At 35.2% G+C, this 21,443-nt stretch overlaps 2 protein-coding genes across 2 annotated transcripts; one reads left to right on the plus strand and one right to left on the minus strand.

The window, feature by feature from the left end:
• Positions 1-853: 853 nt before the first annotated feature.
• On the minus strand, positions 854-1,930 carry LOC146944417 (peptide methionine sulfoxide reductase B5-like). The gene is made up of 3 exons (XM_085742799.1): positions 1,664-1,930; positions 1,250-1,406; positions 854-1,166 (listed from the first exon to the last, which is right to left on the minus strand). Exons 1-3 carry the CDS (start codon positions 1,828-1,830, stop codon positions 1,002-1,004), a joined length of 489 nt encoding a protein of 162 aa, XP_085598925.1. The 5' UTR covers positions 1,831-1,930; the 3' UTR covers positions 854-1,001.
• A 2,977-nt stretch (positions 1,931-4,907) lies between these two features.
• On the plus strand, positions 4,908-20,013 carry SAC3B (SAC3/GANP/Nin1/mts3/eIF-3 p25 family). The gene is made up of 15 exons (XM_085742801.1): positions 4,908-5,213; positions 6,064-6,384; positions 6,923-7,051; positions 9,570-9,791; positions 12,553-12,774; positions 12,868-13,094; positions 13,552-13,652; positions 13,945-14,160; positions 14,993-15,220; positions 15,305-15,396; positions 15,472-15,565; positions 16,105-16,197; positions 16,320-17,077; positions 17,167-17,281; positions 17,965-20,013. Exons 1-15 carry the CDS (start codon positions 5,095-5,097, stop codon positions 19,672-19,674), a joined length of 4,647 nt encoding a protein of 1,548 aa, XP_085598927.1. The 5' UTR covers positions 4,908-5,094; the 3' UTR covers positions 19,675-20,013.
• Positions 20,014-21,443: the final 1,430 nt, after the last annotated feature.

Here is a 21,443-nt window from a genome sequence, read left to right on the forward strand (position 1 = left end):
GAGTTCGGAGACCATGAGTACATGTAAATATACGGTGTTGAGTACAATGTATGACATACTTTCAACCATGAGTACTTTAAAATGTTGGATACATGACATGTATGGTACTGAGTACAATGTAGTGAGGGTATTGGGTACTTGTTAAATGGTGACATACCCATACCAGGTACTATCCTGTATCAATGTGCGTATTCGTCAGTAATCCCTTTTTTCCAATTATTTCATTTTCATTGACATTTGTAGTTTTCTGTTCTCACATATTAATATAATATAAAATAATATAATATTATTTATGTATTTGAGTTTTGTTTATATATTTGATCAAACAAGAAAACAATTTTGACTTTTTAAATTTTCATTGCGATGTTTTGTTGTGAATTGACTATTGAGCAATTTGATTTGTGTTATGTAAAGCCCATGTTTTTATTGATGCATCCGCATTTGTGTTTTTTTTCTTATATGGTGTATCTCATAACATAACCATTACCGTACTTCTTCTGCATCATAGATCACATGAATTTTGGAGTCCACATATGCTTCAGGGCTTACAACCAATTTTAATTTATTCTGTAAATGTCAATTTTGTGTGCGCTTCTTTACACGTCTAATATTTTCTGTCGTGAACTTATCAACAACAAAGGAAAAATTCTGAGTTGAGGTGCATGCTTAAACACAAATTTTCATTTTTGGAGACTACATGTGATTTTAATTACTTGCAAGACATACCACGCAGAAAATAAAAAGATTAGCCATATGTTATATGTCACTCTCACCGTTGCACAGACCCATCAAGTCTACAAAAATCCATTTCCCCCTATCTAACAGAATGCCATGGTAACAAAAAAGAGGACAATAAGTAAGAAAAGGATTTTATTGATTTCAGTCTAAACTGTGCTCAGTGGTTCAACCTTATAACAATAACTGTTTTGGAACCACCAAACAAGACTACAAGCTAGAAATTATATCACTTTAACACCTCTAATTCATTATAAAGTAATGTTTCATATGGAAGAAGTAGCATTTCCGGGAATAAACTTGACAGAAACACTGTTGACACAATGACGTTCATCAGTTGGAACCTTGAACCCTTCACCTTTGAATACATGACCTAAGTGCCCACCACATGCTGCACAAGTTATCTCAGTCCTCCTACCATCTGGATCAGGCTGAAAATGGGAAATTAAGTTCCATTATTATCATGGTTAAGAAGCAACATTGTAAGTAAAAAAGCATAGCATAGAATGCTTACAGAGCGATTGATAGCCCCAGGGAAACCCTCAAAGAAAGCAGGCCAGCCACAACCTGAATCAAATTTGGTAGAAGACTTGTAAAGTGGAGTTCCACATCCAGTACAATTGTAAATCCCTTCTTCAAAGAACTTGTTATACTCTCCAGTACCCTTCAATCTGCACATGTAATCCAATTTCATTGCCTAAGGTTCTATTATCATGTATATTAATTATTTCATCAATTTCATTGCCACAATAGTTCATGGCATGATAGATATCAATCAATCAAAACATGTTTTAAAACATAAACATAAATGATATAAATCAATTATAATCATCGGATTAATTAATAAAAACAATTGATTTTTACCATAATCTGATTTTACTCATAGATATGATAAAATATATAATATAAAAAGAAGAGAAATAATTACTCAGTTCCTTTCTGGCGAAGGATGTGAAACTGCTCAGGTGAAAGAATGGCTCTCCATTCTTCCTCAGATTTCTCGATTGATGATGCTGTTGATGCCATTGACTTATTTTGATTTACATCAAGCAAGTGTGCGTGCAAAAGGAATTTATAGTGATCAAATTGAATCATGTAAATTAAAATTAAATTTGTGAACGTTTCAGGACAAGATTTTTGGGGTGAAAATGAACTTGGACGGAAAATTGGGGAACGAACAAAACGATAATCAGATCCACGTGGCACGTGATTGGCTCGATTGTTTTTCTAGAAGACTTGCAAAAAGTAAAAACAAACAAGCCCAAAAGGACCCGTAATTGCTTTCTATACTCCAACACATTTTATTTTTACCCCCTATCTTTTGAAACTTTTTATAAAATTGCTGTGAATGTTCATGTTAATTTGTGTCTAAGGTTGACATTAGTATTTTGATTTTTCAATTTATCTCCCATTACTGGTGAATGTGCTTACATGTTATTTAATGCATAAGAATCCAATCTATCTTTCATTACATTTGAATGTTTTGTTGATATGGTGCATTTTTTTATATAAAAGAATAATCATATAGAGAGATTGAAATGACTGTATAAAACATTTTAATTAAACTATCAATACATTGCAAACTTTCATCATGTGCATGGGCTCCCCGAAAGAAAGAAAAAAAAATTCATTTGGAGGTGGTTAATATAAAAGTTAAATATTTCTAATAATTTAACGATTATAATTGATTCACAATTATGGGGAGACAGTGACCAAAAACGTAAACCCCGTCTGATTGGTTGGGATGTTTGTTGTTTGCCCAAGAAGGATGGAGGGCTTGGGATCAGGAGCCCACATCAAATGAATGAGGCTTTCCTCATGAAAATACTTTGAAACATGATAAATAGACCTGAAGACCTCTGGTGTAAGGTCCTTTATAGTAAGTGTGGAAGAGACAAAGATCTTCGGAGTGCTATTAGTTCTCAACCCTATGACTCACCGTTATGGAAAGCCCTTGCAAGAATTTGGGAGCAGTTCCAGAACCACATTATATGGCATCTTCGAGATGGGAATCATATAAATTTCTGGTTGGACAAATGGGCTCCTTGTGGTTCATCTCTTTTTTCGAGTGCTATTAATCAATTAATTGACACAACTCTCAGTGTGAAAGATGTTCTGATGGTTGATGGGTCGTGGAATATTGACTTCCTAAATTCTCATCTTCCCCTCGACAAGGCTAATCAGGTTTTGGCCCTTCCAACACCCATGGACGCTGATGGTCCTGACACTATTGGATGGAAAGGCACTAATACTCGCCACTTCACAGTCCAGAGCGCGTACGATCTTCAACGAGGAAATTATCATCATATTGAAGGGGATTGGAAGAAGATATGGGATTATAAATGTCCTCATAGAATCCAAACCTTCATGTGGATAGCTGCACATGAACGCCTTTTAACAAACTACCGGCGAAGTAGATGGGGAATTGGAGTTTCGCCCATTTGCCCTATTTGTGGTAATGGAGACGAAACAGTCATCCATGTTTTGCGTGACTGTGTTTTCGCAACCCAAGTTTGGATCAGGTTAGTGGCATCTAATCATATTACTAATTTCTTTTCTTTGAATTGCAGGGACTGGATCTTCAATAACCTCACCCATGAGAAGCACAGATCACATGAGGAGGAATGGCGATCTATCTTTCTCGTGACATGTTGGAATCTCTGGAAGTGGAGGAATAAATCTATCTTTGAGGAGGACTTTCATCGGCCTGTTGATCCTATTTGTATCATATTTGAACTTGTCCAAGCCATTGGAAGGGGCGAACATCCTCACCTACCACAAGTGTCACAAAATTTTGACACTATCTACATCGGCTGGAATAGACCACATGGAGATTGGGTGAAACTTAATTGTGATGGGGCTTATAAGGAGTCAATGGACATCGCAGGTTGTGGGGGGCCTTATTCGAGACTCCAACGGTCAGTGGCTAAAAGGTTTTGTTCGGAAGATTGGAACATGTGATGCTCTTTATGCTGAGATGTGGGGCATGTATGAGGGCTTAAGGATAGCCAGAAGACAAGGTTTTTCGCAACTCATTGTGGAAAGCGACTCCAAACTGCTAATGGACATGGTAACAGGAAATTGCAAGATTAATGGGGCTATCCTCGTTTTGATTCGTCGAATTCGTGATCTCATTGAACTTCCTTGGGAGGTTCAAATAAATCATACCTTGCGTGAAGGAAACAGAAGTGCAGACTGGTTAGCTGCATATAGTCTTACACAAGATTCTTTTGTGCCCATTGTCTTAGAGGCCCCTCTAAGGGAGCTGCAGAGTATTTTGTTTGAGGACATTTCCGGGGTTTGCATGCCAAGGAATGTTCGTTTAATTTCTTAATTTTCTTTGGGCATAGCCCTCTTTTCTGTACCAAAAAATAAAATAAAATAATTGATTCACAATGTAGAAAACTCTAAAATCATTCGGTGTATGTGATATAAATCCTTATTTTTATGTGCGGTTGAATAATTTTTGTCCATATAACTTTTTTTCAAACAATCCTTTAAACATTTGTAATCATCATTCTTTGTTCATATTTTTAAATAAACTCATGTGTAAAAAAAAAAAAATCATGCGTAACTTATGCAATTTTAAATTATTGTTGCAGTTATGTTTAATACATTATAGAATTCTCTTGCAGAAAATTTAGAACATTTTAACATAGGATGAATTTACTATAATTTTGGCACTCATAAAATTCATATTTAATTAATCTTTTTTAAAAAAGTCTAAATTTTGGTAAGAAAATCGCTTATAATGTTCTTAAAATGCTTGTAAAAAATATCTCAATTAAGTCCTTCGTCATGAAAAAAACATAAAGTTAGAGATTTAATTGAGAAACTTTTGACAAATATTATGATTAGTTTGAAATATTAATAGAGTCAACGACTAATTTGATAATTGATACAAATACAATGACTAATTTGATGATTTACTCTTTAAAAATATTCACGGAGTTGATAGAAAACATTTGCAAAACTTACAAAAAAATAAATTACAAAAACTAAAATCTAAATAAAATATATTTGCAAGAATAAAATTTTATTTAACAAAACCCCTAAAAAAAATAATAAATAAAATCATTTTTTTGGTTACAAAAATAAAACAAAATATTTTTTTCTTTGGTCAAGAAATAAAATAAAATCTTATTTAACCCAAGGCACTATACTGAATCTCTAATAATTTTCTAGCTTTGGTTTTTGAATAGGTTTTTCTTCGTGTTCTTCTTCTCCTTGATTCAAGTAGAAAACAACTGCAAGTGCTCTTTCCTTGAAGGTGTTTGGGTCTCTTTGCGACAATTCAATCATAGCCATAACCGCGACTCTAAATTAATTAATGCGACCATAGAAAAGAAGAAAAAGAAGATGGAGAAGGAGATGCCCAATTATACCGGTTTTGATCAGCGTTCTGGACCGGCCGGTGGACCTCCTAATTCTCGTCCCTCTTTTGGATTTTCTCGTCCCCCTCCTCCTTCCACACCCAGGTACGTTAATTTTGCCCTAAAAGCTGTTTTTTTTTTTTTTTTTTGCTGTGTGTAATTGAACTGTAATTTCAAATTTGAATCAATAAGCCCTTTATTTGTTATGGACTTTATTGCATATACTTGATTTTGTGCAATGTAAAGAACCAACACGAAAATTAATTTAGTTTAGCAGATATGGGGATGTTGCGTTTGATGTGCGGTACGGGATATGATTGGAAATGATAGTGGAAATTAGGCTTAGGTGGTTTGAGCGTGTAGGTAGAAGACATGTAGATTCTGTAGTAAGGAGGGTAGATTAGATGGAAATGAGTCAAATCACTAGAGGTAGATGAAGACCTAGAAAAACTGTTAAGAAAAATCTAGAGATTAATGAGTTTGATAGAAATATGGTATTTGCCTCTTTAATCTATGTAGCTGACCGCAGTTAGTGGGATTGAGATTGGTTGCTGTTTTTTTTCTATGTGGTTTTGTACAACTTTACATCCATGTAACAACTTCGTGAGTGAGTTTAACCCTGAAAATACTGCTATGTGCTGTCATACAAGAATAGGGAGAAAATGAGTTAAATAGTGTGGTGACAATGACATTCAATAATCGAGGTAAAATCCCAGCAATTATATGTACCCTATTGATGATAATCATTGTGGTGTTCACTTCTGTTTTTTCTATTTATATGAAAAGAAAGACGTTCCATGAGTTATTAGTAAAAAGGTGCATCTTTTAGCTACCATTTTTTCATTGAAAATAACTTAGTTTTAACCTTTGTTCAGCAAAATTTTGTCCTCTCACTGTTTACCTTGATAGATATTTCATTGTGAGTACATTGATTATAGTTTGTATTTTCATTCAGCTCCATTGAACCTCCTGGTTGGAGTGATGGTCAGAATCTGTTCCATAAAGGTTTGGGTGCCCAACCTCCTCAAAGGAGCACTTCAGCCACAACATTTATTGCTTCGCGTGGTTCCGCAACCAGTGTTACAGCCAAAGTCTATAGATCTCCACACCTTGAAAGAAACCGTTCTCCTCCTATATCATACGCGGATATTGATGATTCCACGACTGCTGTTACAGCCAGAGTCTATACATCTCCACACGAAAGAACTCGTTCTCCTATATCATATGCGGATATTGATGATTTGAGGGACCCAAGTCAAACTGTCCTAAGAAATAAGTAAGATAATATAGTCTTCAATAGTATATTATTTCTTGATTAAACTTGTTATGTATCAGGGCCTTTGCATTGACGTTTCCTCGTTTGATTGAATTATCATATGCATTCTTAAAAAACGTGGTTGGGCCTAACACAACCCGACAAAACCGGCTTGTGAGGTGAGGATTGCCCCCACTTATAAACACATTGTCAGGCCATCTCTTATCCGATGTGGGACTCTTAACATGCATAAACCAGACATATATCAATCCAGATAACTTTTATATAAGACTAAACTTCTGTTATGCAGGCTGGATTTTAAATAATTATATCAGTTGCCCTGTTTTTTTATCTTTATCATTAATATTTTTCAATAATAGATTCATTGTGATATTCTGGCCTAGGAAAATCATTTTAGTTTTGTTAGTCTTCTGTTTACATCCTTTGAGCTATTAATCTTTTATATTTACTTTGAACTGTCTTCTCCGGTGGCATCATCTTTTCTGTTCTACTTATTTATCTGAGGCCTCTCTTTTTGTTTTTCTGCTGATTGCTGTAGCCGCCCAAATTTGCTTACGGAGGAGCATGGTCACTTACTTCCCCTAAAATCACAATCACCTCCTTTGGTGCCCTTGAATCATCAATCATCTGTTCAGAATTATCAAGGTCCTTCTATTTCTATTCAGCAGTAAGTTTCAGATTATACTCTATACCCCCTCTTCCTTCAATGTATTGGTTAGGTATCTCTGTGCATTCAGGAACCAAAAAATTAAAATAGATGTTTTTCTTAAATATCCATATATGTAAAAAACTTCTTTGACAAACCATATATGTAAATTTAATGTTGCATTTTGATCTATAAAATTATTTGTACTTCACGGATATTTCTTTAGTACGCATGACATTCATGTTCTAATTTCAACACCAGTAGTTGGTTGGAACCTTGCTGCATGATTGCTACTCTTGTTGTGATTTGGAAGTGCTTCAATGCTTTGGTCAGGTTGTACATTTAGATGCTTTAACATAGGTAATTTATGGGATCTACAATTTGTGTTTCCTCTTTTCTTTTGTTATTTTCCAAGCGTTCATTGCATATCATTTGCTTCATCTAGATCATAGTCACATAATTCGCTACCTTAACAAGGAACCGCGAATTGGTTCGTCCGTACCGGTTCGCGGTACTTTTGCGAACCGGTTCGTCCAAATTCGTGAGGAATTCGCAGAAATCAAAGCACCAATCCCATGGAAGAGAGAACCCGTAAACAATCTCAGTTTTTCACCATCTAGTTTTGAATCCTACGGGAAGAAAAGGGCAATTTCATGCCTTGTTTCTGATTAATTGCAAATTGGAAGTGGAATCTATAACAATTGGGCGAGATGTTGAAGATCTACTGAGAAAGAAGAACGAAGAAGAGATGAAACGAAGAAAGAGAAGGATCTGGGCGTGAAAGTGGTTTCTTTCTTAACAGGGGTAGGTGAAGGGTTAAGAAAGAGAAAGATATGTTTTTATTTTTTTAAAGATTAGGTTAAATTAAATAGGGATTAAATATCATCGTTTACTATTCATCTCAACATATCACGTGATACCTAGTCTAGTTCTTATACTTCCGATACTGCCTCTTGTTATTCACAATTACATTTACAACACTAATTTATTCTAGTTCATTCCTATGTGTCTCTAATTTTTATAAATTATATTAGTACTTTTTTTTATTTTTTATCATTTTCTTTATTTTTTAAATAAAATCATTTTTCATTCATAGTATATCAATGATTATATTTGATCGTACCGAACAGCGAACCGACTATGTATACCCCTTACGTACCAAATTCTTTAAGAGTTACGTACCGCGTACCCGAATTCGTACCACGTACCGGAACGAATTACGAATTGTGTGACTATGATCTAGATTTTGGCCTGATGATCACAGATCACCATTTATTAACGATTCCTTTTTATTAATGGCTGTGATGAAATGCCATTCTTAGGCCATAGCGTGGATGCTTTTCCTGTGCACGATTCCTTTTTATTAATGGTGTGGCTGTTTTGTGATGAAATGCTGTTCTTAGGCCATATGGTGTGGATGCTTTTCCTGTGCAGCCACTATTTCCTTGATGGCAGGATGCCACCCACAGAAGCCATAGCGGAAATGGTGGTGAAACCAACTTAAAAATAAAGGGAAAAAGTGGGGTGAAAAAGAAAAAAAGGATAACACATATGTAACCAATTTTAGACTCTAAAATTTCGTTTTACACCTAACGCACTGCACGCATCTCTTCCATCTCTCGTTTGCACATCCCTGTCACCTCTCACCCACAAATCTCTGGTCAATGACCCATCTCTGGCAAACTCAGTTTTTGAGGCATATCCTTTTGCTGGCAAACTGTATCTTCTCTTCCTTTATCTTCTCCCTTTGTTTCTCTGTGTTTTCCTATTTTCTAATTGGACTAAACTATGTATAGTGCCCTATATACTGAGCGTACTGTTTGCAAGTATTAAAATTAAATAACCGTCTATAATTTCCACAAACACGTGCCAAGGAGGATATTGTACAACCCCATTTCATCACTATTTCAGTAATGAACCGTAAGAGCAGTGCTTTAAGCCCTGTAGCTAAGTTTTTTCCTCTCTTATTCTCTCCATTCATTTCTATTCCACCTATTATGTTCTGTGAATATGCATGTGTGTGTGTCTTTTCTTCTACCCTCTCTATTTCTTTTTTGTTATTGTGATTTTCTATGTATCTGTTTCGAGAAAGGAATATTATTGTTGTCTATTTTTCCTCTTTGTTGAATCATCATGTGACCTGACTCTGTCCCCATAGTTCAGTGGTTCTCGATTTTCTTTTCTCTATTAATTTTGCAAGTATACTCTGTGTGTGTGTGTGTTTGTTATGGCCGCAATGTAGTCCATCATTAATAACATTGCTTCTGAGTCATCTCATGAATCTTTAGAAATAGGAGTAAAATATCTTATGTGTTGTATTGCATTATTCTAAAGATAATCTTGCATGTTGTTGACTTAAGGTTGTGTCAAATAATGCTCATGTTGTATTTATTTCTTTATTTCCAAAATTCCAACGGTGACTATTTAGTATTGATCTATGTAGTTTACCATACTAGTAGGGCAAGGTTTTGTTACTATCTCTTGCAATACCGAAATTCGACATGGTGTTTGCTTATATTACACTATTTTTGTTATACAGGCCCACTTTAGCTTGCAGCACATTGGATGGACAGGCCAATTCTACTAATTTTTCGGTCTGTCCAGTCCAGTCCCCAGTCTCTCCATATATTGATTCTCAGAACCATCGGCCTAGTTTTACAAAAGAATTTAACAATCAAGGTTCAAAGAGAACTAGGTCACCTCCTTCATCATCTACCAGCATACAGGAGAATTTTAATGATGCTCAGAAGGACTTTAGAAGGTAATGCCATGGATTTTTTTTCCCTAGCTTATCCTTGTCATGTAGTTATATTTGTCATTACTTCTTTGAACATGTTTGGTTGGGTGATTGCAACTCTAAACATAAGTTTGCTACTGAAAACGTAAGTTGACTATTTGTTTGGGTTCTTTTAAAATTACGTTTTGCTGTCAAACGTCCGATTCCAAGAAGTAACAATGTTGGTACTTTTCATTCTTCCATTTTCAGTTTGGAACTTAATGAAAAATATATTCCCATTTTACCTTAAAAACTCAACTAGCCTCCTCTGTTTCTACCAATGCAATCTTATGATCTCCTGAAGATCATAATGTAAATCTTGTTAGTGCAAAGTCTTAAGAATAAAAGCTGAGAAAAAAATGAGAAAGATGAACTTGGGCTGGAACAAGAGAGGGCGTTTTCATCCAAAAATTGCTCTACTTTTTTTAACTTCTCAAGGAAGCCCAGAAGCTTCTCAAAGAAGCAGTTCCTTTGCTCTTTTTTTTATGGCCCAGAAGCTTCTCAAAGAAGCAGAGTTCTTAGCTCTTTTTTTTTTTTGGTAAATCCTCTGCTCGTATTTTTTACCGTTATATTGTAAAACAATTTCCTTTGCTTATAATAATATTATAGTTACTCAAAAATAATTATATTATAGTATTTATATAGAGTAGTGGAGCCATTCAAAAAGTTAGTGGAGGACATGTAACAACTTCCAGAAATAAAAAAAGGATGTGTAACGACTTAATAAATATTTGAGAAGAATTTCTACATGATATTTATATATTATACTTTTAATTTTGAGTAAATTGCAATTACCACCCTTAAGGTTTCCATGAATAGCACAAACCTCCCCTCTAGTTTTTAAGTGAACACTAACCTCCTTTGTTTTTCAATCAAACTAACAAACATCCCCCTATCCCTTAGCACCGTTTGTTTCATGTCTAACTGCTCAATTTTCCCCCTATCCCTTAGCACCGTTTGTCTCATGTCTAACTTTACTGTATTGATGCTAATTTTACTGTATTGAAACATATTCCCCTCTCGATAAATCGGATTTTAAGACATTCATGTGATTAAAAATGAGTAAAACACCCGTGAGTATTCATTAAATTTTAGAATACCTTTTTACCTTAAATTTGCAATTTATGTTGCTAGGTTTGGTGTTTCATACGGTGGATTTACTATCTCTCCTCCACAACATATCAAAGAAAGAATAGTGGAAGTGGATATCTCCTCCTATCTTTCTCTTCCATTTATCAATTTCCAACTTCAAAACCCCCAAAATTACCCTTTTTACATATCAATGCTTTATCGACTTTTGAATCCAAACAACCCACAATTTCTGTCCCGCAAATCCTCAGGTGCAACTGCAAGTATATTGAAAATGAAGGCATTTCATTTGGTCGTCTCCCCAGCCTCAGCGTACAAATTACAAATGCCTTGGTTTACAATTTGAAAGTAGATATTGAAAGTGAACCTAAAATTTTATGGGTTGTTTTAGTTCTTTATTTAACAGAGTATAACAGTGTGAGAGTGAGGGGAGGTTAGTGTTTTTTGAAAATTAAAGGGGGTGTTTGTGTTGTTTGATAAAACCTTAGGGGAGGTTAGTGCAATTTACCCTTTAATTTTATACCCTTTTCGGTAAATATACAGTTAAAAATAATTTCAGTCAATATAATCCAAACAAAGTTCATTGTGTAAAACATGCGTTTGAAAAAAAAGTATTTAAACATAAATCACGTTAGAACAAAAACTCCTTTTTAACTAAAAGTACAATTATCAAATAACGTTTGCTCAAAATTACATTTGGAAACGTTAATCCGAACGCACACTTTGAAGTTTATCCGACAAAATTGGATCAGGAGCTTATTATTAGTTGTAGTAGTGGTATTAGAATAAAGTATGAACAATTTTGAATAGAGGTTTGACAGAAGTATGTTAGGATTCAATATTTAGTTAGTCCAGTCCTATTATTCATGCTATTTAAAAAAATAATTTTCATTATGGTAAACAAATACACAACTATTTCTGCTTTTCTAAAAAATCTCTAAATTATTGAATACCCAAATCACTTTTTTTTAACATGTACTATTTTGGTAGGCAAAAACAAATCATTTTTTAGATTCTGATTAATTTAAACAGCTTAAACAAATTAAATTGAATTCACCAAAATATATTTTTTTAGTTAAAAAGGTGATTTCTCTCTCAAATGATCTGTAACAATGGTCTCTTGATGTTCCAAATTTTGTAGTTTATGGGTTACTCGGGGAAATGCATCCCCTCCTAAGTCCTAAATCATCTTACAAATCAGAAGTCACTTTATACTAGCTTCTTTTCTTTACTTTCTATAAGAGCTCAAATCTCTTTAAGATAGTTTATCATAATCAACATTGTTCATATTCAGAATTAATTTTTTTCATATTCTATTAACTTTATTGAGTGTGAGAGAGAACTTTTGTTATAAGTAGTAACGTTGTGGTTGAGTTGCGAAGTAACACATAGAAAGTCTATTATAACTTTTCCGTGGCCATATGGGAAATTCACAATTCATTTTTATCTACATATGAAAAGATGGTTTTTGTTTGCAACAATATGGTATAGCCTAGAAGGAAGCTATTATACTATCAATGTGTGCTGAGGTTAATGCTGTTGGTGTTTCAAAAAATATGAGTTAATCTTGGGGGATCAGTGGGTGTTTTGCTATTGTAGAAAATGAAACAGAGTATGCATTTGTTGAGCCTGTTTTGTATTTTTGTCGGTCTTCCAGGCCTTCTATATCTGCTAGATTGGGAAGCACATCAAATGTTCTAAAGACCAGCCCTCAATCTCAACTTCACCAAATACCTTCGCCGGTTAGTGTTTCCGAAGATGCTGAAAGCAGGCCCATCATCTCCACTGCTCCGAAAAGGACAAGGTCACCTCTTCCATCATTTTCAGCCAGTGAAACCTTTAAAGGAAACTCTGCTTCCTTGGAAGACAACTCTGAACAGTAAGACATTTGGTGCAATAACACCAATTCCACTGTGTGTATTTTATCTTAAATTCATTTTTTAATGCATCTTTATTTTTGTTGTGTTTTCAGTGAAATGTTAGCTAAGGCAAAGCGTTTAGTTCGCTTCAAGGCAGAGTTTAGCAAACCCGAAGATAATAATGATGATGTTGCAGACCATACAGCGTCTGTGTCAGAGAAGAAATATATGGGAGGGAATTTAATGGATTCCGACTTTACAAATGGCCATGGCGTTTCTGATAATGAAGACTGGGAAACATCCAATGTTATTATTGGCTTATGTCCAGATATGTGTCCTGGTAAATATCTCAGATTTAAAATACAACTGTGAGCTTGTGAACTTGTTATATTTTCATCTGACCTACAATTCAAACTCCGAAATGGCTTCTTTCTAGAAGAAGCATTTGGAATTCATTATTTTTTTTTTTTTGGGGGTGGAAAAGTCTTGTTTGAAAGAAGTCCAATGTTAATTTCATTCTGAAGTTTCTTTTAAGAGTAATGTTACACAGCCTGTAAAATTTAGCGAGAATTTTGACAGAATTCACCTAGAGTCAAGGGTGGTTCTGGAATAAGTTGGAGTGACTGCACATCCATCCCAGGATTAATAAGCATGCCAACTCATTCTGGCAAAAAGTCTTGCTATCTAGAATTTCCCTTTTTATTGTCTGGTATTTCACACTGCTAAGTGATAACTCTTCTACTGTATGAGGAGTTTTAGAATTTTTTCATTTAATTTTTAGTTGATTTGTATTTCAGAGTCAGAGAGGGGAGAGCGTGAAAGGAAAGGGGATCTTGATAAATATGAACGTGTGGGTGGGGACAGAAATGTAACCAGCAAGCGTCTTGCAGTTAAGAAGGTGATTCTCGTAATACGAATTCTTTGTTTATCTTGTGAAAGAACATTACTTTTTAATATTTATAATAAGGGTTTTGCCAACCATTGCCCTCAGGGCAATGGTTAAGGAAGCCAAAAGTAGCATGTTTGCATTGGTTTCAACAACATTTTGACTTTTAAAAAGTTAAATTTATCACTTTTCACCATTTCCCAATACTATATTTCTATTTCTATCCCCTTATCCAATGCCCCAAGGGCAATGGTTAGCATTCTCCTTATAATAAATAACCTGAATCACTATTTATTCATTACAGTATACTAGGACAGCAGAGAGGGAAGCCAGCTTGATCCGGCCCATGCCCATCCTGAAGAAGACAATCGGTTATCTGCTAACTTTGCTGGATCAACCTTATGATGAGAGGTTTCTTGGCATATACAACTTCTTGTGGGACAGGATGAGAGCAATTCGGATGGACCTGAGAATGCAGCACATTTTCAATCAAGGAGCTATTACTATGCTGGAACAGATGGTGAATCCTTGTAGCCGTGTTATTAGTATCTATTCCATTAGCTTGAGTTTAAAATCCATCAGCCTCATAGAGACCTCTTACTAATGAGAATATGTAACTGCTATTGGAAACCTAAAATGTAGAAATATTTAAACTCATACCTTCTATTTTATTAAAATTTAACATTGTGAAATTATCACTCAAGAGTTCCTGGTCGGTTTGGAATGGTCATATTTATCTTGTTGGTGATAAAGTTATGCTGTCTGAGTTCGTCTCTATTTGTCGTACCAATTGCCAACCAAGACCCAAATTTTCCTTTTATTTAGGCCATATGTATGTGGAATTGCAGCTAATACTTCTTATTGATAACTTTAACATGCAGTACATATTAGATACCTTGACTTTCCAGTTTGTTAGGCTAATTCTTACTCCATCCGGTCACATTTATAAGCAAAAAATACTTTTTTAGATTCATTGAATATTTAATGTATTTGGTCTTTATATAGACTAGATACGTTAATAATTTAATGAACCTAAAAAGTTGTTTTTTGCTTATAAATGTAACCGGAGGGAGTATGTAGTATCAACATCTAGATATGTGCCAAATTAAGCATAGACTCTTGTCTTGTAATAATGCATGTAAAAGCCAGATTATTGCTCTTGATTTAGTGATAATAGCAAGGTTATCAGTAGTTCTTTAAAAGCTATATTGATTCAGACAGTCAAATAACAAATATATATTTTGTTGGTAGAATAATTTGTTGTATTTTTATCAATAGCATGCATCTTTCGTAAAAAGCAGTGTCAGATGATTATTTGACTAATTTGAGAATGTTGATTTCCTTGGTTTCAGATAAAATTACACATCATTGCAATGCATGAATTATGTGAATACAAGAAAGGAGAGGGATTTACTGAGGGCTTTGACGCTCACCTCAATATTGAACAGATGAACAAAGCTTCGGTTGAATTGTTCCAGTTGTATGATGATCACAGAAAGAAAGGAGTGGATATTCCCACAGAAAAAGAGTTTCGAGGCTATTATGCTCTTCTTAAATTGGATAAGCACCCTGGTTATAATGTAAGTAGACTTTGTAGTGCTTTTGACCTTTTAATATGTTTCATTTGCTATACAAAATCTAAGGAAATGATCAAGTTATGCTAGGTTGAACCTGCAGAGCTCTCCGATGATCTTGCTAAGATGGCTCCAGAGATGAGGCAGACACCAGAAGTTATGTTCGCCCGCAATGTTGCAAGGTTGTGATACCCATAGACATTGTTACTTTGCTATCGTGGTTGCAGTCTAACATTTCTTTGTTTTTTATTTTGCAGAGCTTGCAGAATGGGTAATTTTATTGCTTTCTTTCGGCTTGCTAGAAAAGCAACTTATCTTCAAGCATGTCTAATGCACGCTCACTTTGCAAAGGTATTGGATATTCTTTTATTTTTATTTTGTGCTCAACAAAGACACTATGATTGTACTTTTCCATAAACAGATTAGGCCTGCCATGTATAGACTGAGCACGCGTTTACTCAATCATTGGAGGAAAGTTTAGGAAATTGCGTAAGCTGATCAGATGCAGAATACTTACACGATACGCAGTTCCAATCGATAATATATGACTATTATTATGCTTTGAAGACTTTAATTTTTCTTCCTGATTTTCTTTTAAATATTTGTCTCAAAGTGCTTACTTCTTAGAAGGTTGACGAAGTAAAATTAATTTGATTTTATGTTGAATCTGCCATGCATCATTCGATATAAATGTATGGAGTTCACTTTAGTTATGGATTATGTTGTCAATAGCGGTCTGGGGCAACACAGTCACAGTTTTGGGGTTGACCTCTCCATTCCGCAATCCGGGATTGACAACATAGGTTATGGTTTGATAATTATGTCACTAAGCTACAATGCTACATTTGATTTGAAATCCTAACCTTTATGTTATGTGCCACTTTTATCAGTTGCGTACCCAAGCACTTGCTTCTCTACATTGTGGTCTGCAGTATAACCAAGGTCTTCCTGTTGGTCATGTTGCTAAATGGCTTGCTATGGAGGTATGTTTTATGGATAGATGTGGACAAATGCTGCATATTTTTCGTCTTCTTCCATTTTTATCTGTTTTAGCATGTTTTTATCAACATTGTCTTATACTACTTACCTTTGTCTTTATAATTAGGATGAGGACATAGAGGGTCTTTTGGAGTATCATGGGTTCTTGATAAAAGCATTTGGAGAACCATACATGGTTAAGGAAGGCCCGTTTCTCAATGCTGATACTGCATATCCCAGAAAGTGTTCCAAACTCGTGCACAAGAAAAGGTCTGGGAAGATCGTTGAGGATCTTTCACCCTCAATTCATGCCGAATCACTACCTCGTGAGACTGTGAAAATGATTCAGACGACGAAAGCATACAAGCATGAGCCCCAGACAGTTTCAGCTGCTGAAAACGATAGTTCTGTCCAAAAGCTTCATGAGGAAATCCCAGACTCTAAAGCCATTTACTCTGCGATGGATGGTAAATCAGCAAAGGCATTTAAGAAAATGCAAGATGTTCAGGATGGTGTGAAAGATTATGATATGGCTAGTCCTCATTCATCACCATTGAGCTTCCCCTTTGCTAAGATTATGCCTGAACCGCAGCATACAATAATTGGCAGCTTGAAGAGTACCAATTCTTATATCAATGTTGGAGCCTCACCAAAGAGAAACTCACACTCTAATGTCGATATCAGGCCATCGGAGATTATACCAAAAACTGTTCCACCAGAAACTTCATTAGCTAATAATTTTTCTTTGCCACCTCCTGCGGCCCAGAGTGTATCCGAGGACGAGTCTCTGTTTATTCACGAAGAACACGAAGATAATATTCATGAAGTTAGAGAAAGTTGTCACGATGAAGAAGTTGCCGAGGCCAAGCTGAAGTTGTTCTTAAGGTTTTCAAGCTCTGTTCCATTACACAAATTTAGCGCTTTGGCATATGAATAACTCGTATAATTCCTGTTTATTGCTATTTTTATGTCAGGTTATGGAGGAGACGTGTATCAAAATTAAGGATGTTACGGTTAGAGAGGCATTTGGCGTCAAATGCTGCATTGGACTCCTTAACATTGGGCCCCCCTGTTCGATATTGTATAGAAGTAAGTTTGATAGAGTTTTGTGAATTTTCAGTGAAGTGCTCTTTACTAGGGTAGATGCATTGGGGATAGGAGTGAAATAGAGATGATTGCTTCTAATGGAGGTTCCTTTTAAAAATAATATGACTGGGAATAATGAAATTGTCCTTCCTTTACCATTGGATTGGTGCCCATGTGGGATCCGATCTAGTGATCCCTCCATGGCGATAATGAGAACCAGCGCTTGCAGTTTGCAATTGTAAATCCCCTATGCTTGATCATAGTCAGTTTTTTTCCTCAACCTCATCCGCCAAGTCGATTGCTTGAAACACTTGTTTGGGGTTATGGGGGCTTATTCTGCCTTTCAACTCTAGTTACAAGCCTCCAAGAAAGTACCTGAGTAGTTGCTCTTCTGAGTAGAATATGCTTGGGCCACGAACACCTTGAAGTCTTGAACATATTCCTCGACATAGCTTGTTTGGTGTAAAGTAGATAATCACTCATTTCCCAAATTTCCTCCTCCGAACCATTGAATCAAAAGCCAAAGTCAGGCCTTCCCAGTTCAATACAGGGTTCTTATGCAAGAATTGGAACCAGTGCACCGCCATCCCTTCCATACTGATGAACACTAACTGCTGTATTAGGAAATTTTTATGACTAGCTATTGTTGACTTGATTTATTTACTGTGGTTCTCTTTTTGATGCAGAAACCTGGTAACTTTGACAAGTTTGACATTGATATAACGATGAGGGAGAGATATGAAAAACAGGAAAACTCATGGTCAAGACTTAATGTTTCTGATGTAGTTGGAGATACACTAGCCAGAAGAAATCCAGATGCTAAATGCTTGTGTTGGAAAATTATTCTATGCTCTCAGAAGAGCAGTGCATATGAAATGGGAAAAGCAGGTTTGTGGTTAACCTCAAAGTTCACGCCTTCAAGCGATGATGATGATGTGGCAATTTCATCTTCTGGCTTGGTATTATGGAGGAAATGGATTCCTAGTCCTACTGACATTGATCCTATCTGCTGCCTCTCTGTAATTAGAGATACATCAGTTGGTAGTCGAGATGAGGTAGTATCAGGGGCAAGTGGAATTTTGTTTCTAGTGTCTGAGAGCATCTCATGGAAACATCAGAGAGTTCATCTCCATAATCTTTTGATGTCAATTCCCTCTGGTGCTTGCTTACCTCTACTGATCCTATGTGACTCATACGGTTCCTCTTCTGATATAATCAATGAACTGGGCCTTCAAGACATTGATAAATTGCCGGTTAGTAGCTTTCTTCTTGTTTTCCTCAGGGAAAACCAGCAGATGAAGCCCTTGGATGGATTTTTCAGCGATAGACGGTTAAGAGAAGGACTGCAGTGGCTGGCAGGTGAATCACCCTCACAGCCCAACATTCACTGTGTGAAAATCCGAGAACTTGTTCACACACACATTAGTTCCTTCTCAGGGGTGCAGGACATCATTAGTAACTCCAAGTTGAGCCCTAATGATTGCATCTCTCTGTTCAATAGAGCCTTGGATTGTTCAATGCAGGAAATTGTTGATGCTGCCAATTCAAATCCTGATGGTTGGCCATGTCCAGAGATTGGTTTACTCGACAAGTCTTTTGATGAAGATAGTAGAATAGTAAAAAGGTACTTGCCAACTTTGGGATGGAGCTCAAATTTGAAGACTCAACCAATCATCCATGCTTTACAAAACTGTAAGCTCCCTGCTTTTAACGACGATTTGTCCTGGTTGGCCAGAGGTTCGAAATTTGGGCAGGAGATGGAGAACCAGAAGAAACAGCTTGTGAATTGCTTGTACCAGTACCTGACTCATACTAGTAATATGATGGATATTTCATTGGCAAAACAGGAGGCGCACATAATAACACAGAAATGGGCTAGGCTTGAGTTGTGCGGCTCCAGCTACCATGTAATTCCACATTGGGGTATGATTTTTCGTCGAATTTTTAACTGGCGATTAATGGGTTTATCTGATAAGGAAGTTTCCACAGCTTACATCTCTGAATGCCATCATGACGTTGCTCTTCAAAATGTGGGCTTTGAAGCATGTTTATCCTCATCTTATCATCTGGATACATCTCTAGATGAAATGATCGGTGTTTGCTGCAACTCTCCTTTTCCTGCTAATGATATGCAGCCAAGACCCAAAGCACTTCAACATCTTCAACAAATGGATTTCGATTACGAGACTACTAACTCGAGGGATCCTGAAAGAAATCTTGAACTTGATGAATTGCCTAACATTAACACAGCTAGCACATATGGTATAAACAATGGCAATAGTGAAGCTTTAGTGAGTAGGAAACCATCCAAAGAAGCTGAGAAATTAAGCAAACTATTGGAGCAAGTTAACTTGATGCAGGATGGTATAGGCAAGAAGCTGTCTGTATACTTCTGATTGTGTTGTTGTATGCATCTAAAACTAAACTTTAGTAACTGAAGCATTAGAAAAGCAATATTGATGCAATGCTGGTTTACATGAAATTTTGCATGACTATTAATGGCAGTTTTTTAAAAGCAATATTAATCCATATTTCTTTTAACTTGTTGAAAAAATTCCTTGTATTCTTCATAGGATTGTTTAAATTTTTAACTGCATTTTTTTTACAAAAATACTTTTGATTATTGTACATTTTTATAATTAACAAAACAAATACTATAACAAGGAAGTTATATTAATCATCTTTTGAATGATAAACTTATAAAATTTATCAATTATTATTTAATATTCCTGCTAATACTCCTTGTGGGCATTCTTTGACGCTAATAGTGGTGTTTTTTTTTTTTTCTCTTTATTTTTCAATAAACAATATTTATTCAATTAAATTGGTGGACTATACCGTAATCAAATTCTTTGAATGATAAACTTATAAAATTTATCAATTATTATTTAATATTCCTGCTAATACTCCTTGTGGGCATTCTTTGACGCTAATAGTGGTGTTTTTTTTTTCTCTTTATTTTTCAATAAACAATATTTATTCAATTAAATTGGTGGACTATACCGTAATCAAATTCAAATTCGCCAATAACCAAAAAAATTCAAATTCGCCAAATTTTTTCAAAAAATGTTGAGTCCTTGTGAGCTTTAGCTCAATTGATAGGGACAATGCATAATATATGTAGGGGCGGGGTTCGAACCCTAAAACAGTAAATTCTCTATAAATAATGTGTCCAAATTAAAGTGATCGGAATACACATGAATCTGGATCTGTAACGTTGAAATGAACACCGCACTAAGATGAGAATTCAAACGTTGCATCAAGACGACAAACAAAACAACCCCGCAAGACGACAAAATCATTAAAGAAAAGACCTTGATCTAAGTGAAAACCACTTATTTAGATTAAAAGGAGAGAAAAAGATGAAGGACTGATTCCATATCCAAAAATGACACAATCACCCCTCAATGAAGAAAATGAAAGAGAGAACCTAGAGAAAAAAAGCTAAGACTGACTGCATTTGTCATGTATAGAAAAATTATTTTAGCAGCAATAACATCCATGTATTTTGGATTAAATTAAACTAGAATAAGACTCGCGCAACGGGTCAAATATTTTTCTCTCTCTTTAATTTACTACTAGTTTAGAGACCCGGCGTTGCCTGAATTAGATATTAAATAGTAATATATATATATATATAAATGATGAGATGAATGTCCAATGCAAGAATAAAAAGTGTAACAAAATCAATAATGAATTAGTCCAAGTGATAAGAGTTTTGGGTCCCTTTAAACATGTGGTCATGGGTTTGTTTCGTGGCCCATGCGTATGAGAGAAAAATCGATTGCAAGGGAATAAAATTGGTGTTTGGCAAACCTGAAAAAGGAAAAATAAAAGATGAAAAGAAGGTTTGGAGTTTCTGCTTGTGCTTAAAATATGTAAATATGTGATTAACAAAAATTTATTTATTTATAATTAACATTTGCATTAGAATATGCTGCTAAAAGATAACATAATAACTAATCGAACCTTTTTTTTTTTTATCAAAAATAAAAACTAATTGAACCCTTTTTTTCCTCAAACATAAAAACTAATTGAATGATACAGTGCTAAAAGATTAATAATAATTAATTGAAGTTTCTTTTCCTAAAAACAAATAAACAAATTGAAGTCTTTTAATCATAAAATATGATCATACATGTAAACTTTGTTGAAAGTATTATGT

Source organism: Medicago sativa, chromosome 2, assembly GCF_051527215.1.
Source record: "Medicago sativa cultivar Bolivia chromosome 2, Bolivia_mono, whole genome shotgun sequence".
NCBI classification, from domain to species: domain Eukaryota; kingdom Viridiplantae; phylum Streptophyta; class Magnoliopsida; order Fabales; family Fabaceae; genus Medicago; species Medicago sativa.

Excerpts from the sequence above, each read along its gene's own strand:
- LOC146944417 (XM_085742799.1), bottom strand. The coding sequence starts at position 1,830 with ATGATTCAATTTGATCACTATAAATTCCTTTTGCACGCACACTTGCTT. Across the intron at positions 1,407-1,663 it reads CTTCGCCAGAAAGGAACTGA|ATTGAAGGGTACTGGAGAGT; the intron begins GTAATTATTTCT and ends TTACATGTGCAG. Across the intron at positions 1,167-1,249 it reads CTGGGGCTATCAATCGCTCT|CCTGATCCAGATGGTAGGAG; the intron begins GTAAGCATTCTA and ends TCCCATTTTCAG.
- SAC3B (XM_085742801.1), top strand. The coding sequence starts at position 5,095 with ATGGAGAAGGAGATGCCCAATTATACCGGTTTTGATCAGCGTTCTGGA. Across the intron at positions 15,397-15,471 it reads TTCGCCCGCAATGTTGCAAG|AGCTTGCAGAATGGGTAATT; the intron begins GTTGTGATACCC and ends TTTATTTTGCAG. Across the intron at positions 16,198-16,319 it reads CTAAATGGCTTGCTATGGAG|GATGAGGACATAGAGGGTCT; the intron begins GTATGTTTTATG and ends CTTTATAATTAG.